Source organism: Grampus griseus (genome assembly GCF_964374135.1).
Source record: "Grampus griseus genome assembly, chromosome: 3".
Taxonomy (NCBI): domain Eukaryota; kingdom Metazoa; phylum Chordata; class Mammalia; order Artiodactyla; family Delphinidae; genus Grampus; species Grampus griseus.
Window position 1 is genome coordinate 152,042,999 of NC_139019.1, and position 18,766 is coordinate 152,061,764.

Genomic DNA, 18,766 nt, shown 5'->3' on the forward strand with positions numbered 1-18,766 from the left:
AACCTCCGATGTAAGAACTCTCCTCTACTGAAGCATAAAATCCAAGGCCTTGCCAACTGGACCAGAATGGTTCAAGTCCACTGGCCAAGACTTCCTCCCCTTGGATGGTGGTTAGGTGGGCACTGCCAACCTTTGCTTCTTTGAATTTCCTGTATTAATAAATTCCAAATTCTTCTTGCTCCTAACCCACATGTTCCCTATATCCCACTCTATTCAGCCAATTCTATCTTTTCAAAGTCATTTTAATTTTTTTCAGAGTAGTACATGCTTTGTTTAAGAAAATCAAATTCTACTCAAAGGCTTTTGTCCCCTGTGACCATTCTCCTCCAGTATCAGAGTGAAATAGAGCACATTTCCCTGCTTAAAACCCTCCAGATACTTGCCTTTGCTTTCAGAGGCCAAACTCCACATTGTTCTGTGGCCCAGCCTGCCTGCCAGTCTCCTCTAGTCCTGCTCTCCTTCTTACTACCCGGATCTTACCTCCAGTTCTTGAAACAAGCTCTTCCTGCATCATGGCATTTGCACTTGTTCTCTCTATCTGGACTGCTTTTCCCCTAGACCTTTGCATGCTTACCTCCTTCTCATCCTTTGGGACTCAGCTAAGAGGCCCTCCCTGACTAGAGTGAGCTGCTTCCCTCGTTTCCCCAGTGTTCCTCTTCATCACAGCACCTGATTTATTTATTGGGTTGCACTCACCAAAACTATAATTGTTTTTGTTGGCTTGTTCACTGTCAGGCACTGTCACTGCAGCTAGAACGTCAGTCCATGAAGGCTGGGCCCAAGGCTCTGATCCCACTGCATCCCCGAATTCTAGCCCAGTTCCACAGACAGAGTAGGTGCTCACTGTAAATGTTTGTTGATTGAATGTTGAAAGGGCCCTGTAATGACATCTCAAGGCAGCTTCACCTCCTATGTTTCCAGACTCTTTGGATACTCTACAGTGTATTTATTGTAATTTCTTTTCAGTTTATTGTTTCCCAAATTTCTGGACACTGTAGTTCAGTCCTTCTAATAACCCTGTTAATGAAGGCGCCACTACCCCCATTTTATAAATGAGATAGAGAAAATGATACTGTTGTGGCCTCTGGCGCACCTGGGAGTCAGAAGGGCTGCAGGGCTCTTCTCACTTCATTTGCCTTATATGTAACCTTGAGCTCCTTTCCCTCAATTCCACACACTTCCAGAACCTTGTTGGGACTGAGTTATGGATTTGGGATGAGATACCTTTAGACCTTTGTACTTTCCCCCAGTATTTTATTTTTGGACTTACAGAAAAGTTTAAAGCATAGTACGATGCACACCCATATAAACTTTACCTTGATTCATAAGCTGTTAACATTTTGCCACATTTGGTTTATCTGTTAATCCATCTATATGCTTTTTTCTTTTTCTTGCTGAACCAGTTAAGAGTAAGTTGCACTGTCATAATCCTTCATGCTTAAATACTTCAGCTTAAGAATACGAATATTCCCCTACATAACAACTATTCATCATCCCACTTATTTTATCCTTGATTTAATATTATCTAATATGTGCCGATAATATCCTTTATGGGTGTTCAGTTTTGCTTTTGGCCAGGATTCAGTCAAACAGCACACATTGTACTTGGTTGTTATGCTCTTCAGTCTCCTGTCATCTAACACAGCTCCCAGCCTTTACTTGTCTCTCGTAATATGTACATTTTTGAAGAGTCCAGGGCACTTACTTTGTAGAATGCCCCACAATTGGGGTTGCCTAGTTATTCTCTGGTGACCAGCAAGAACATGGAAGAGAGGAGGATGTACACCCCTTTCCCAGTGCATGACGTCAGAGGCAGAGACTTGAGCCCAGCCCTCATGGACTGACATTCTAGCTGCAGTGACAGTGCCTGACAGTGAACAAGCCAACAAAAACAATTATAGTTTTGGTGAGTGCAACCCAATAAATAAATCAGGTGCTGTGATGAAGAGGAACACTGGGGAAACGAGGGAAGCAGCTCACTCTAGTCAGGGAGGGCCTCTTAGCTGAGTCCCAAAGGATGAGAAGGAGGTAAGCATGCAAAGGTCTAGGGGAAAAGCAGTCCAGATAGAACAAGTGCAAATGCCATGATGCAGGAAGAGCTTGTTTCAAGAACTGGAGGTAAGATCCGGGTAGTAAGAAGGAGAGCAGGACTAGAGGAGACTGGCAGGCAGGCTGGGCCACAGAACAATGTGGAGTTTGGCCTCTGAAAGCAAAGGCAAGTATCTGGAGGGTTTTAAGCAGGGAAATGTGCTCTATTTCACTCTGATACTGGAGGAGAATGGTCACAGGGGACAAAAGCCTTTGAGTAGAATTTGATTTTCTTAAACAAAGCATGTACTACTCTGAAAAAAATTAAAATGACTTTGAAATACATTTTTTAATATGTAAAACTTGAGGTCCAAAGAGGACCAAGAACAAAGGACTGGAAATGGAGGTACCACAGGTACTCACATGCCCTTTGACTTGTATCCTAGTAACTCATCAAGTCTTTGCCTAGACCCTACCTACCAAAATTGGACTTCATCTTCCCAAGTCATAAAGGAATAAAAAGCAGTTCAGAACAGTTCCGCTAAACTTTTCCCTCTTGCAGAGCACTTACGGAGTTCAGTGATCGATCGAAAAGACTTAATAATCAAAAGGATTAAGCCCAAGCCCCAGCAAGGAGATGACATCACAGTGGTGGACGTGGAGAAACAGATCGAGGCCTTCCGCAGCCGCCTGGTCCAGATGCTGGGGGAGCCGCTCGTTCCGCAGCTCCAAGACAAGGTGCACCTGTTGAAGCTCCTGCTTTTCTATGCCGCAGACCTGAACCCTGACGCAGACGCCTCTCCACAGGCCTGGAGCAGACCCTGAGGTCCTTCTAAGCACTGAACGCCAAGAATACCTCCTGAACTCCATCTCAAATTACTTGGAAGTTCTAAAAGTATAAAAAGTAGTTTAAAATCTTATAGGACCAAACCTATCTTATTTATCTGTAGGCTATAATAACTTTCTGTTTAGTAAATATCTTTTTTTTTATAATCCTATCCTAGCCTGTTCTCAGATATGGCTTAAATATATAAGGTGTATATATTTTTTAATAAATTATTTATCTATACTTTTTTTGAAACAGGTAATACTATATGCACTGTATGTTTAACATTTCAAGATGTGAAAAAAGAATCCGTGTGCTGAACAAATTCTAGACATCAATGTTATGTCATTCAAGGTACTGACAACCTATTTCGAAAGAGAAAGACATATTTGTTTCTCCCTAATGGAAAACAAACATCCTATATTGGACCTGTGATATTGCCTATGAACTTGACTTTGTGGCCAGTCTGTCAAGATCTAATGCAATGAAAGGGGTAAAAACAAAAGGATTGAGTGTGTTACAAAAAATCTGATGTTAAAAGCATACAATAAAAAAGCAATGGTTTTTCAAAATACCAAGTTTATCATGCTTCGGTTTCATGACTGCAAGCAGGCAGAATGGAATAACTACTCTTAACAGAACCAAAAAAAGTTCCATCCACATTTGAGAAAGTAGTAAGGATTTTTATTGTCAAAACAAGTTAAGAGATACAAGCATAACAGAAAACACAAATAAATTAACTGTTCTGATCATTTTAGACTCCAGGGCATCTCTGTGGGAAGGTCAGCTCAGCTCCTTGTGTAGACACCATACTGTCCAAAGCAAAAGACAGCAGGAATTTGAAACAGTGTTCAAGACAATGATTGAACATGTACACAGTGAGGAGAAATGAAAAGGTGGATCCCCTCATCCCTTTCCTCAGTGAGGTATGTGTTTAGAAAGGTATGAGGCTCTTTTGGGGGGAAAATGATTGCATACAGAAAATTTTTTAATTCTTCCACCTCCCAGAAAAGAATTTTTCAGGCCCTGGCCTGAACAAGAAACTCAAAATAGGGTGACACTAGTTTCGTATGAACCGCAAGACTATACTCGAACTGCAGTTGCCACCTCCTTTAAGAAAGTTTAACATCCATTTATCTATACCAAACCAGTAGACTGGATTTTCTCCCTTCGGAAGTTTTCAACCAAATGGGAGTTAAATTAATCTCACTTTAAAGTGCAACAAAGGATATGTAAGGCTAGTGTTTGTTCTGTGACACACAAAAGAGAAGCATCCCTCCAACAGCACTGGCCCAAGAGGTACTACGTAAGAACTGGCTGCAGGACAAAGTGATCCATGAGGTCTACCAAAAAGCAAGGAGGTTCTGGTTTCAGCAGAAAACAGAGGGGATCCCTACCAAGGCTGGCTCTTAACTATACCCAGATCTCAAACAGATCCTGGGTCCCCATAACTGACAAGGCTGGAGCACACAGTGCCAGCACAGCCAGGAGGGCCAAAGTCATCTAAACTAGTCAGTGAACGCCTCTATGCCATGATTTGTCCATGCGCACATGTACAGTGGTAAAGGAATCAAGAAGCCTTGGTTTTGGAACAACACAAATATTATTTACCTATTAAGTAATGATCAAAGTTCTTGTGTAGGGTAAATGATACAAAAAGAGGTAATGAGGTCCCCATACATCACTGCTGAGGTTTAGTCTAACTTTAAATTAAAGCAGTACAAAATGGCTTCTTCCACACAAGGACAAGCTTTGCACTAATGTTTCTCAAAAGCCAATTATGTCTCCAGCTCTAGCCTCAGTTTGAGAGTTTTTTAAAAAGAGAAAACAAAACTTTTCCTATGTCAGAGCCAAGGTAAAGGGGAGCTGGGCTCAAGCCACCTCTATCCAGAGTCCCTGGAACAGAAAGAGCTCTAGAAGCCAGTGGGTGTGAGAACATTCAAGTCCCGCGGTTTTAGATTGTGGGCCCGCGGCAGCTGTTTCTTCCCTTCTATCACTGGGATGTCCATTTTGGGTGGCTTGAACACTGCTGGATCCTCGGCCATTCGGGTGGCTTGTGTGCGAATCAGTTCCATTGGAGAAGGCTTCTGGGCTCCTTTGTAGGCCTGGATGGCAAAACCTCCTACAGAAGTAAACCACAGAGCAAACGATTTCAAAATTAGTAAGCAGCTACCAACATACATGGTAAAATGCCCGCCACTGCTCTCTTTCGTGAAGGGGCAGCCTTACCCGAATCAGACTTCTGGAGGGATCTTGGTCCAAAGACGCTCCATTTATCTGCCGAGCTTCTGTCTTTTTCCCCGCTTCCAGAATCCATGGTGCTAAGATTGGGGCCAGGTAAGGCTGTGGAAGAACCAGAAGTGAACCAGCCTCTGGAAGAGAAAGAATAAAATGGTAACACATCCTCTTCCTACACCTCTAGAAGTGTCCCACGCCAGGACTAGGGACTGTCAGCTCCCCCTCCTGACTCGGAAGCCACAGGCTGACCTCCCAGTGTTGGACGTGGCACTGGCTTTGCTTTAGCCCACGGCTGCTGGGGGGTGGGGGTCGCAGGAAGGGCTCACCTGGGCTTCTGCTTAGGGGACGAGTGGGGGCTGCTGCTTGGGGTGGACTGGGTGGAGGCCGGCTGCTTCTCCTCTCTTGTTATCTCTCCGCTCTGGAGCTTTAGTTTCTGCTCAGATGGGTAAGAAGAGAGGCTTTTTGAAAATCACAGCAAATACAAAACAGCTAAGTTTGGGTATAAACAACCTGGTTCACACTAACTTCAGGCAAAAGGAAACATTAAGAGGTGAAATAGTTTTGGATTATAGGAAGATATTCCTTTGATTCTGCCATACTAGAGTTCCATCTTTTAAAAAAATGTATTCATCCTATAGCATATCCTGAACATCTCTGTACTAATTCCACACCAGAGCTTTCGACTGTCCACATTGACCAACCAATAAGTGGACGAGCCAGAACCCCAGTGGCGGGCCTTCCTCAACTGCCCTCTTTGCCACTACCGCGCACATCCCGCCATCCCCAGCCTCTCAGCGCCAAGACTTGGCCACTAACCCCTCCAGCTAAATGCTCCCTCTGTGCAGCCCTTCCTTCCCATAACCAGTCACTCCAGCTGCCCTCAGCGTTGTAAACAGACATCTAACAGACAGACCAGCAGTCTAGCAGGGGAGACAAGCCTACTTCTCACTGCTCCTAGGTCAAGGCTTCCATACGGTCTCCGTGCTCCGTGTCTAGTACACCAATGCTCAGCCCAGGCTATACTTCAAACAAATGACCGTGATGAATTTTCTCAACACTCAACATATCAGGTTACATGAGCTGGCATTTCAGCCATCCTCATGTTCTACTCCTATGGCCAAGATGCAGAAGGTGGGCCAGATTCAGTTCCACCATTATATGGGGTGAACTGTGCAAATGGAATTCAGACTGACACCTACCCTGGAAAGTTCTCAGTGTCGAAGGCTGACAGTGCCCCTCTCCAGAAGGATCTGTCTTGTCTGAGAGCTTAAGCTGGACACCAAACCAACCCTGACCCGCCACAGCAGTGGTTTTAAGTTTAGTGTGCAAACATCATCCGGGATGCTCATTACAAAATGCAGCCATCCACAACGTCTCGTATCCCTGCCCACAGGCCACTAACCCCCAACTATTCCTCCTCCATGTATTGTATATCATGATCCTCCTTGTGAGCCCCTCGGGAGCCAGATTCTCAGGCAACTCTGGAATATGGAGAAAAACCAACAGGAAATAGGGCATCAGGAGACTTGATTGCAGGTACTATGACTGGTTAATAAATACATAACCCTGGACCTCAGTTTCTTCATTTATAAAACATGGATGTATCTATGTCAGAGGATTAGTAAGAAGATGAAGTGAATATGAGTGCTTGATAAATCTTAAAAGCACTATTAAGTATAAAGTGATATTCCCTGAAAGAAAATCATTTGAAACTATTCTATTTTATTCATACAATTATTTGGTCATTATTAACCTTACTGAAAATTCTCCATTTGTTCCAATTTTTAAAATGAAAGCAAAAACATCCCAATTCTATATTTATTTTAATTTTTAAAAAACTAAACATAGAGCATAACATTCCTTTCTAGCCAGTGTCACCTCTGTTGAGGTTGCCTGACTCCCATTTCTCGCCCTCAGAGTCAATCACCCTGGTACATAGTGACCCACGTTGGCTTTGTTGTTCATAACGTGCTCACACATATCACCTGTGTAAGCTCAGAATCTCATCTGACCCTCCGAACTAGAAGTAAGGGAAACAGTAAGTTTTATAGATGGATAAGCAGAAACTACGAGGCCAAGAGCCTGGGAGCTTTCAGCTAGAAAGTGCGACCACAAGGGGGACTAAACCTGCTCTAAATTCCTCGCTCAAGCCTCTTTCCACCACTCTCCACACCCCCAACTAGCTGAGCTGGTAACTTCAAAACCACAGCCACACCTCAAGCTGTGAATGATGAGGGTTTTGGTTTTTTGTTTTTGTTTTTGTTTTTTTTTGCGGTACGTGGGCCTCTCACTGTTATGGCCTCTCCCGTTGTGGAGCACAGCCTCCGGATGTGCAGGCTCAGCGGCCATGGCTCACGGGCCCAGCCGCTCCGCAGCACGTGGGATCTTCCCGGACCGGGGCACGAACCCGTGTCCCCTGTATCCGCAGGCGGACTCTCAACCACTGCGCCACCCGGGAAGCCCGAGGGTTTTGTTTTTTAAAAGTTCCTAAGAAACAAGCTTACGTGGAGTGCTTCTGCCACTCGAAGGTACTTGGTCTCCTCGGTGGTGAGGCCCTTGTGGGGTGTGTAGCCAGCATCTCTCAGCCCTGCCTGTTGCTCAAAACGCTGAATGCTCTCCTGGGTCTGTTCTGGGAACAGAGGAGATAACAGTCATGCCCATCCCCCTCTCCCATCACAAACTGGGGGAGATGAACACAGATATCCACTGTTCTCCCCGGGAGCAAGAGCATACACACTGGCCATCCGAGAAGGATGGCCAGACAGGCATCGTGGCAGGAATTCTGAACCTCACATGAAGCCTAGGCAGAAAGAAGCCTTCCCTTACAGCAAGCTAAAGAGCAGGTTACTCCTAAAGGGACAGCCTGATAACCTCCCGGGAAACACTCCTTACCTTCCTCTCATTTATACCCTAGGACATTTTCTTTGTATTCAGAAATGCAACATGGAGAAGGCAGCTGACATTCAGAAACAGTGCAAGTTCTCCAAATATAAAGTTTCCTCAGAGATACTCACCACCCTCTTTACGATCTTCACCAAAGAGAAATGGGCCACGTTTAGGACAGATGACACCAAAGTAGCAACTGGATCCAAACCAGAGAGAATGTGCCTTGAACTAACCAAGGTCTACTGATCCAATGTTTCCTGTGTGTGAAACTGCCCACCACAGTGCCTGGCACAGCAGGCAGACTCAACTCACTATCAGGGCAGTCTGACCCGATTATCTTGTCATCAATGTCAGTTATACCTGGGAATGACTGACAGTGGAATTTTTGCTTAATCTGTACACACACTATGTAATACACCCCCATGTACAAGAATGTGGCAGCTGAGGACCAAAAGTCCAGATGCCAGATGTCCTTTATGACTTAGTCATTCCCCTTCTAAGGGACTAGTTTATTTCCAACAGAAATAGAAGCAAAGGAAACATACACACACACACACACACACACACACACACACACACACACACACACACAAAATGTATAAAGGTGTTTTCCAGTCTTGCCATGTAGTCACTTGAAAATTTTAAAAGCAGGAAAGGATTTAATGAATACGATACCTGATATTTAAAATGCCAGAATTTTAAATGCAGCTTTTTTTTTAATTTTATGACTACAGCAACATGAAAAGTTCATCGTAATATTAATTGAAAAAATATTGACAGAATGGTTTGTCTATTAGATTTGCAATTATATAAAAATAGGCATATATGTGGAAATGACTAAGCCAAATAAGTATCTGAGTGACAGTAATATATACTGGGGCGCTATAATGTTCTATACTGTTAGTAAACTCTATTTTCTATAAAGAAGTTACACTGTTCTAAAAGAACAATGACTAAGCTTCCTAACACTGCCAGGACACCTTCTCAAGCTTGCAAAACACAAGCAATAGTTGCTGATTCAAACAGTGCATTTATGTGTGAATAAGAAAAAGTCCAAGTAAGAGTTTGGACTTTTGGTTCCTGGGTGAGTTCTTCAGGAATTGCCCAAGACTAACTGATGCCCTCCAGAGCAGATAAAGAAGGGCTTCCGACATCAAAACTGAGCCAACTAAAGAGAACCTCTACGTGCCCTGCCCCTGGCAGAGGCTGCTGCTGACAAGCAGAGCTGTATATCTAATAATTGTTAACTTCCCACTAGAAGCAACTAGAAGGGCCCTCTGGAACCAACAAGTTTAGTTAACTTGTAAGATTTTTTTTAAAAATTCAAGCTCTCTTGTTTCCAGTCTTATCAGGACCACAAATCACACATTCTTAAGACCAAAGACACTTGAGGCACCAATCTTGTCTCAAGATCCAAGAGGAGGAACAACTTTGAGCCATTTAATTAAAAAAAATAAGCGCAGGGGTGGTGGGAGATGTCTCAGTGTGTCTCCTTCTCCAGCAGAGCTTGAAACAGTATCAGCAGCCGCTCCCAGCCACTGAGCACTGGTGCCATCTAATCCTCCCCTCCACCTGCCGGCCAGATTCCCCATCTCACAGAGGAGGAAACAGCCTCAGTAGTTAAGTAACTTGCCCAAGGTCACGCTGATGGATATGGGTAAATAAGGCTGTAGCAACGAAGCAGCAGGAGTGCACCTAAATCAACTGAGATGCTTAACGTTGGGCAAGTCTTCCACCTAAATGTAGCTTCAACACTGATGATGACTCAGCAGCCAGACTGACCTCTGCCGGGCTGGGTTAGGACAGGTTAAGGCAAGTGTGTCTGCAGAACTCCCCCAGCTAGTTGTAGGAAGCCTAAACTCTTCCCCTCCCCCAGTTCTGAGAGCGCAGAATGCTTACTTGTGATCAGAGAACTCATGATGACATGGGTAGCTTTAGCCTTCACCACGGGGACCTTGTCCGCACCATCAATGGCCGATGGCAGGGCACAGGATGAGACGCTGGCCTCTCCTTCCTCCACCTGTTCAAGAGGGGCAAGGAGGCACCTGAGCCAGACAAGGGAGTCACACGCCTCAACTTACTCCTCTGGGAGTAATCGGATACAGGAGAAAATATGTGAAGGGGGGCTTGGTTGTCCACACCCAATTAGATATGTATTATCCATAGTGACAAAAGATATGACATTATACGAATAGCCTGAATTTATAAAAGTGGGAGAGCCAGAATTTGAAGCTCTGAGCTCTATTATCTTTCCAGATTATGTCTGTCCAAAACACAATATGCCCCTAAGGATACAGAAGAAACAACTATTACTAAGCATTGACCGTGTACCAAGCACCATGCTTGCTTTTGCTTAATTAATCACTGCATTCGCTAAGTGGTTCTCAAATTTTGCCAAGCACCAGAATCCCCTGGAGGGCTTGTTAAACAGACTGCTTGCTGGGCCCCAACTCAGAGCTGATTCAGTAGGTAGGGCTCAAGAATTTTGTTTCTAACAAATTACCAAGTGATGCTGATGCTGTTGGTCCCTGAGACCACACTTCGAGGACCACTGCTCTAAGGGTTCAATAACGGTCTTTTAAAACAAACCAGAAAGTCTACGTAGCTCCTCAGCTTTAACATGAGAGGGCTGGAGCACGCTGCCTTCCTTAATCTAAACGCCTGACACTGTGCTCAGGACTAACTGGAAGCAGAGGACTGGGTTTTACTCTTTGTTCTCTACTTCTCCAAAGGAATTGAGAAGAAAGATGGTCAGAAAGGAGGGGAGTAGAAGGAAGTATTGAAATGTTGTATCCCTGTTACAAAACAGGATTTAAACTCTTCAGCTGTGACCTTACTCGAGCAAAACTTGAACCTCTGCTTTCTCACTTGGAAGACGGCTGACGATTGGGACATGGATGCCTAGGGCATGGATGGTTAGGACAAACAAAAGAATGCATGTAATGAGTCAAGTTGAGCTCTCCTTAGAAAGGCCAGTTGTTCCAAACTGTCAGCTGTTCCAGCTGGGACACAGCAGAAAACTGGAAGCCCATTCTTTGCCTAGAGAAGCAAGCAGCAGCCTTCATAAATGAAGAGGGTGGTGGGCTGCCCTCCCAAGAGCTATCAGGAGCCTTGCTTCTTTTCTGCTCCGGTCCCTTGAGTCTGCTGTTTTGGCATCACAGGCCGGCTGCTGGGGCCCTTTCCCCCTAGTACTGCCAATACTTTTTACACAAAATGTTTCTACCTCAACAACTGACTGGGTCAGATTTCAGTAGAAAACTGATATAGGGAACTTCCCCCAGAGCTGTAGGGGGCACTTTCATAGCAAGGAGCGCCCTGTTCTGAGAGCTTAATGGTATGTGTGTGGGGGCGGGGGGGTAGGGGCAGGGAAGGGAGGGACACTACACTCTTTAGAAAGGAAGGATGACATACAGCTCTGCCAAGGGAAGCTAAGCCCGAAGCCAGGAGTCACAACATCAGCTCCACACCTAATATGTGCCAGGCCTTTCAATCCTCTTTTTTTTTTTATAAATTTATCTATTTTATTTATTTATTTTTGGCTGCGTTGGGTCTTCGTTGCTGCACACGGGTTTTCTCTAGCTGCGGCGAGCGGGGGCTACTCTTCGTTGCAGTGCACGGGCTTCCCACTGCAGTGGCTTCTCTTGTTGCGGAGCACGGGCTCTAGGTGCGTGGGCTCAGTAGTTGTGGCTCTCGGGCTCTAGAGCGCAGGCTCCGTAGTTGTGGCGCACGGGCTTAGTTGCTCCATGGCATGTGGGATCTTCCCAGACCAGGGCTTGAACCCGTGTCTGCTGCAATGGCAGGCAGATTCTTAACCACTGTGCCACCAGGGAAGTCCCTCCAGTCCTCTTTTATTTAATCCCACGGCACCTCCATGACAAAGTATTTTCATCTCTCACACAGAGACACTGTGGCTCAGGGGTGAAGCCCAAGCTCACAGCTGGTGCACAGACTGTTAGGTGGCTCACACCCAGGTCTGCTTAGGCAGCTGCTTACTGGTACTTGCTGTCAGGACCTAGCTGTCACACAGCTCAAAGTGCAGTGAAACGATAGCTGCAGCTTAAAAGGATTCATCTGAACTGGGTGGGCCTAGCTTATTCAGGCAACAGGACCACCTTTCTGGCATTCTTGGTGGTTGGAAAGTCAGAGGCGAGAGAGACACAGTCCCTGCAGTCGGGAAGCACAGGCTTCAGAAACAAGCCTGCAACAAGCATGTCAGAACCCATGAAGCCCAACTGCACAAAAGGGCTGTGAGAGCAGATCAGTGTGTAACGAGGTATGTGTGTGCATGTGTGTGCATGTCAGGAGGGCCTTACAAAGGAGGCAGCTCTCACATAGGATGGCAGTGGGGAAGGGCATCTGAGGCAGGAGGGACAGCATGAGGAAAAGCACAGCATATGTTCAGGAAAGAGCCAATTTTTAATCACTCAATGAGCATCTTTTTTGCAATCACTTTATGCCAAGTCCTCTGCTAGATACTGTAGATGGAGTATGAATCAGACAGGGCCCCTGCCTCCAGGAAGCTAATGGAGGGCAATGAAGTAACACAGGGATTGTAACAGGGGTCCACAGTACACTGGAGACCTCAAAAGGAGGGGTGATAGTCTTACTGGGAGGATGGAGGAAAATCACAGAAGAGATGGTTGAGCTAAGACTTAAAGGATGCCATCTGTCAGGCAGATGAAGTACGAGGATAGGATGGGGACTGTGAACATTCCAGGCAATCGGAGCAGCGAGAAGCAAAGACTTAGAGGCATCAAATACCCTATTAAGTACAAGAAATCTTAGGTAACTTGCATGGCTGGATCACAGGGGGTGGGGGGTGGATTCGGAGGGGAGGGAGCGCTGACAGGACCTGGACCATGCAGAGCCAGACTAAGACTAAGGAGCTTGGATTTAATACTGTGGAAACGAGGGTGGGGAGGACGGGGAGGAGAGGGGATGGGGAGGTTGTATTTCAGGTAGAAGACACAGCCATTCTAGTTTTGAATTAAAAAGGAAAAAGGCCTACCAACTCTACAGAAAACATAACATATATAGGGATTGGTGGCTGCCCAATTCTATGGGTGTCAGGAGCCGCTGACGGCTTCTGGAGCAGAGGAAGGAGAACGAAGGGGTTGGGCCTGCCAACGGCAGTCAGCAGGGTCAGATACCTTGGCGAGGTGCTGATACTTGCGCTCTGGAATCACTGGCTTCCAGGGGATGCTGCCCATGTCCGATGGAGGAGGAGTCATGGGCGTAGGGTCCTCGAGGGCATCATCATAGCTGAATGCCCGGCGGTACATCCCGATGGGCAGGGACATCTTGCCTAGAGGCCCACTAGGCTCAAGAGCTAAGAACAGACACACCTGTCAGGATGGGCTCATCAGCTGAACATACCAGTAGCTTTAAATTAATCTGTAGGCAGGAAAGCTCTGAAACACTCTTATTCTGGGACAGAGGAAGAAAAGCTCATTCTGGAAGAGCTAATCCAGTCAAGGTAAGGTAACTACAAATTCCTTCCTCTCTGCCTGACACTGGATTCTCCACTTAACCCACACAGCACCCCTAATCCATTTTTATGGATTAGGAAACCAAAATTCAATTTCAATTTACCTGAGCAAGGTCACATAACTTCAAAGTGCAGTAAGGAATCAAAACCCAAAGCAATCTGATTTCAAAGCTTGTATTCTTTTTTTTTTTTTTTTTTTGGGGGGGAGTTGCGCGGGCCTCTCACTGTTGTGGCCTCTCCCATGGCGGAGCACACGCTCCGGACGCGCAGGCTCAGCGGCCATGGCTCACGGGCCCAGCCACTCCGCGGCATGTGGGATCTTCCCGGACCGGGGCACGAACCCGTGACCCCTGCATCAGCAGGCGGACTCTCAACCACTGCGCCACCAGGGAAGCCCACAAAGCTTGTATTCTTTAGGCCACAGAAGCCCGTGGCAATCCCAAGACTCTCAATTCAGGCAAAACTGAGGATATGCAGTCTTGGGAATTCCCTGGCAGTCTAGTGGTTAGGACTCCACGCTTTCACTGCTGAGGGCCAGGGTTCAATCCCTGGTTGGGGGGACTAAAATCCCACAAGCCTCATGGCCAAAAAAAAAAAAAAAAAAACACCATGAAATCTTGTTCCCAGTTTATACATGAGGAAAAGAAGGCCCAGAGGTGGCAAATCCTCTGTCTTTACTACCTCACCTAAGATAACAAGAGCACCATGACAAGAAATATGTCAAATAATATGCTGTCCAGCAGCATCTAGAACAGTTTCGAATGTTCTATATGACTTAAATGGCACAGCCAATTTTCATCACAGAAACTACTGACAACGGTTCTCACAAAGCACTGCCAGCTGATCCTGCCATTCCTGTCCACCGGAACGGACTGGCGGAATGCCCCAGTGACGCAGGCTCCCCACCTCAAGGGCACACTCAGCTCTGCCAGATCAGGGAGCAAAGTTCATTTTGTTTGTTTGCTGATCCTTTCAGAGCAGAACTAACGTCCAGATCCTGCCTTCAGTGTGACATTATCCTGTTGCTCTAATTACACAATCACACTCTCCAAGACATCAACCTGTTCGGCAATAAGTCCAAAACCAGCAAAGACATTCCATGTAAACAACAAGAGGGCCAAGCAGTTACCATTATTCTTATGATTAATAACAATTACTAACAAATCCATAGAAACAGAAAGAGGATTAGTAGTTGCCAGGACCTGGGGGGAGGGAGGAGCCACAGGAGTGACTACTAAAGGGACAAGGTTTTCTTTTGTGGGTGAGGAAGATGTTCTGGAATCAGACAGTGGTGATGGTTGCACAACCTTGTGAATATACTAAAAATCACTATACTGTTCATTTAAATGGCTGAATTGTATGGTATGTGAATTATCTCAATTAAAACAAACACACAAGCAAATCATAATTACCAAGTACCCTTCCTTGCCAGGAACTTACATCCCTCATCTTTCCTAATCCTCATTAAGCAGATATTCTTCCCCTTTTCCAGCTCAGGAAACTGAGGCATAGATCTTAAGCAACACCCCACTAGCAAGTGTGAGGTGGGGGCTGGAACACAGATCTCAGCCAGCTCTCACACCCGCCACGCAACACTCCATACTCCCCACACTATAAGCATTAACCTAATGCATGCAACCCTGCGGCCAGGATGCTTACAGGGAGTTCACAGTCATCACAACGACAATGAAAGACAAACTAAAACACAAGTTGATGAAGTTAGAGACTAGAGATGGATCCTTATCGGGAGACTCTTATGACTCCACTTAATTTGGGAGCAATTTCAGAAACATCTTAAAGACTCATCCCAAGAGCCATCCCAATAGCCTTCCTCAGAATAATAATAAAGTCAGCTAATATTTACTAGGAGATAAATTCCCACAAATAGAGACCAAAAAATTTTCTGGGTAGTAAATGTATATTCATCTTTAACTCACATTTTCATGTATTTTATGTTTGATCTTCACAGCAAACCTGAGAGACAGGCACTATCATCAATACTTTACTGAGAATCAAAAATTGAGTGATTCAGATTTTAAAAATCACTAGCCCTTGCCACTAAAACAGTCCAAGGAGGAATCAATGACTTCACTAACCCAGAAATTATAACCCTGTACAGACCCAGGACTCACTAAATGTTGCAGTGAGCATTTTCATGACTAAGTTCAATGTGTCTTGAAATCAGGCTGGTGCCTTTTTGCCCAAACTTTCATTCCTCCCACCCTCCTATCTCCTCCTCACAAAGAAAGGGGGTGAGTTTAATCACTTTGGTTTAAGAACTACGCAGCTTATTCTAAATTTTTATTTGATACATAGGAAAGTGACAAATCTGTCATACCCTTAAGTGAAATAACTGTTCTCTTTCAAGTTAGATTTTTGGGTTCACACCCTGGCTGGGTGGTTAATAAGATAATATTTAAATGATGCCAATCTATTAAGTCTAAATACTCTCCTGGTGGCACAGAGTTACTATTAATATGTGGTTCAGAAAAAGTAGTTTCTGTCTAGCTCAAAATGTTAAGGGCAAAACGTAACTTTACCAAAAAGAATTAAGTTTACCAGGCACTTCTGGTTGTCTCGAAGCCATTGAAAGACTGGGATCCAGGTGCTTTTTCTATACAGAATTCAGAGCTGAGTCCCTGCCACCTAATAAAAACAACAAAGGGCATTTTCTTACAGTGAACACCAAAGAATAGCTCCAATGCTGTTCTTCTGACAAGCACATAGAGTTTTATGGCTTGGTTACAAGGTTGAAACACACACAAAAGAGGGACAAACATGCGAGGGAGAAAAAAAAAGGATAAAATCAAAGATCTCACTGTACCTGTCACTGATCTTAACACCTGTGATATGACAGACACCATACACAGTGAAAAGGTCACCTTACCAGAGTGAAATGATGTGACGATTATGCTGACAGACAGATATTAATGAGGAACGCTGCTCAGCTGCTGCAAGTTAGCAAAGCTGCTCGGGAAGAGTCCATCCATTCCAGAGGTTCTGAGAACAACAAACAACCAGCATTGGCACAGCCCTTCAGAGTCTGCCAAACACCTTCCTGTACTTTCATGTATCTCCTGTAACAACCTTGCGAGAGATACTATACTCGTTTCGTTTTTAAATAAGTTAGGGCTCAGGGTCCAAATAACCTGACCCACAGCAAGGGACTAGGGAACCACAGTGGGTAAATTCATTCCTTGCTGCTAGTACTGACTGATATTCATAAGGGTTTTATACAACACTTATCTTGCGTTTTAACCCTTGCAGCAACCCTTGCAAAGCAGGCATTGTTTACCCCCAATTTAAAGAAAAGGAAACTAAAAAGCAGAAGTGATTTGTCCAAGGTTACAGCCAAGTGGCCCATCTGTAAGGCAGGTAGTTTCATCTCCATTTTACAGGGGAGTTCAAACAAAGCTCCGAGAAAGCCAAGTTACTCGCTTTTCAGCTTGCTGCACTCCCCCCTCTATCCTGATGAAGCTCAGAAGGCAAAATCGTTAGTTCCTCATTAAAGAGTATCGCTGAAACCAAAGTCGGCCATCCTCGGGGTCCAGGCAGCATTCCGACCCGACACCTCCCCTTCCACTTCCCAGTGCCCATCCCCTCCCCCCTCCCCGCAGAGCTCTGACTTCTCCTTCATAAGATACAGGACAATGCCACCAGGATGTGAAACGCCTGGGCTGACTGAACCGCCTCTTCCACCCGGCGAGGATAAGAAAGATTAAGGCGATTAGGGCCAGGGCCTGGCACAAGCCGAAAGTTCCCCGGGGCAAGGCAAGTAGTAGGAGATAAGGGCGAGAAATGGGGGGGTCCAGGACAAGGCCGGCCTGGTAAAGTAGAGGCGAAGCCCGGTGCCGGGGCTGCGGGGTCATTATCACAGAGATACCCCACGGGGGGACCCCAGAAGGCGGGGCGAGAGATGCACGGAGCGGTCCGGCAAAGATCTGAGCCTGAGTAAGGGGAGAGGAGAGAAGCACCACGAGGGCCCGGGCCAGGGCCTCGGTGGAGGGGACGGGGGCACGCCCCTCCTTACCGGTGGAGGACCGAGCCCCAAGGAGGGTCCGGTCCGGCTCATCTGGTTACCTGTTTTTCCGCCGCCGCGGAGCCGCCTGCGGCCCGAGCTCCGGCACTAAAGAGGCTCCGAAGACCCACGTCTCTCGAGAGGCTGTGGCGCATTCGGGACCCAAGCCATGGTGTGAGCGGCGCTGTGCCCGTGGCGACACAGAACGCCCCAGACAGCAAACAGGGAGGGACCACAGGCTGCCGGCCCACAGCCTTCCCGATAAAGTCTCCAGAGGCCGAGTCATTTCACGCGAGATTTGGCGGGGGGGGGGCTCGATGCATGCTGGGAGTTGTAGTCCATGGTCGGGAAAGCCCCAGGATCTTAGCTGCACTGCAGGTTGGTAGGGCCAGAGCTCCGTGTGTGGAAACTGCCAGCTCCCAGACGAAAAGCTACCCTTGACTAGCATTTTATGCTTGGGTCTGTGACAGGCTGAGCGCAGATGGAGGTGGCATAGTAAAGTGACACCCTCAAACCCGTTTCACGGAGGGGAAGTTGAAGAGATGCGAAGGCACTTTGACTAAGAAGAGATGAAGTGAGCAGGGACCCTCTTCCAGGAACAGCTGGGTTAGGCAGGGTTCATACTAGTAGCAGAACCAAAAGGGGAAGCAAATAGCACCAGCCTCTGCTAGGTAAGGTGGTCGTAACATTATTTCCCTTTTACACTAAGGAAAGTGACACTTGGAGAGGTGCCAGCTCAACTGTCATACCCTGAAGGCTTCTTTTTTCCTTAAAGGGTTTACAAATATGACAAAGCAATAAAGTTGAGGAAGTAAACGAAGTTGAAAAACAATCTATCCACATGTCCAAAGCTTGCCATCAAGGCTCATTTCAAGAGGGCTATAGGGGCTTGGGGCTGGGACTTTTAGATTTCAGCATTTGACCATTGGCCAGGCCTACTGGCGGGACTGAGAGGCTTTCTTCATGCACCTTTAAACTTGAATATGCCAGTAATTAGAGTCTTTTCTAAATTCTGTGATTAGCTTATAAATAGCACAATTACATTGCAGTGTGATTTTTTTCTCGTGTTAAAAGTGTTATTTCATGGGCTTCCCTGGTGGTGCAGTGGTTGAGAGTCTGCCTGCCGATGCAGGGGACACGGGTTCGTGCCCTGTTCCGGGAAGATCCCGCATGCCGCAGAGCGGCTAGGCCCGTGAGCCATGGCCGCTGAGCCTGCGCGTCCGGAGCCTGTGCTCCGCAACAGGAGAGGCCAAGACAGTGAGAGGCCTGCGTACTGCAAAAA

At 46.2% G+C, this 18,766-nt stretch overlaps 2 protein-coding genes across 5 annotated transcripts in view; one reads left to right on the forward strand and one right to left on the reverse strand.

Annotated features, from left to right (window-relative positions):
• SIMC1 (SUMO interacting motifs containing 1) overlaps positions 1–3,408 on the forward strand; it is a 95,618-nt gene extending 92,210 nt beyond the window's left edge. The window contains exon 10 of the mRNA XM_082651897.1: positions 2,591–3,408. Coding sequence (XP_082508023.1) covers positions 2,591–2,853 — 263 coding nt within the window. The 3' untranslated portion in view covers positions 2,854–3,408. The remainder of the gene's footprint in view (positions 1–2,590) is intronic.
• A 108-nt stretch (positions 3,409–3,516) lies between these two features.
• Positions 3,517–17,750, reverse strand: KIAA1191. 4 transcript variants are annotated; one of them, XM_082651450.1, is made up of 9 exons: positions 17,547–17,750; positions 16,354–16,466; positions 16,026–16,112; positions 13,129–13,307; positions 9,878–9,998; positions 7,597–7,721; positions 5,419–5,525; positions 5,084–5,226; positions 3,517–4,976 (listed from the first exon to the last, which is right to left on the reverse strand). In XM_082651450.1, exons 3-9 carry the CDS (start codon positions 16,051–16,053, stop codon positions 4,768–4,770), a joined length of 912 nt encoding a protein of 303 aa, XP_082507576.1. In that variant the 5' UTR covers positions 16,054–16,112; positions 16,354–16,466; positions 17,547–17,750; the 3' UTR covers positions 3,517–4,767. The 4 variants fall into 4 exon arrangements, with proteins under 4 accessions (XP_082507576.1, XP_082507577.1, XP_082507578.1 ...); XM_082651451.1 differs by lacking the exon at positions 16,026–16,112; XM_082651452.1 differs by lacking the exons at positions 9,878–9,998; positions 13,129–13,307 and having other exon boundaries at positions 17,547–17,747.
• Positions 17,751–18,766: the final 1,016 nt, after the last annotated feature.

Coding starts and splice junctions, on each gene's coding strand:
- KIAA1191 (XM_082651450.1), bottom strand. CDS start 16,053: ATGGCTTCGAGACAACCAGAAGTGCCTG. Junction 7,722..9,877: donor CATGAGTTCTCTGATCACAA/GTAAGCATTCTG, acceptor CTCTGTTCCCAG/AACAGACCCAGGAGAGCATT. Junction 4,977..5,083: donor CCTCCAGAAGTCTGATTCGG/GTAAGGCTGCCC, acceptor TTACTTCTGTAG/GAGGTTTTGCCATCCAGGCC.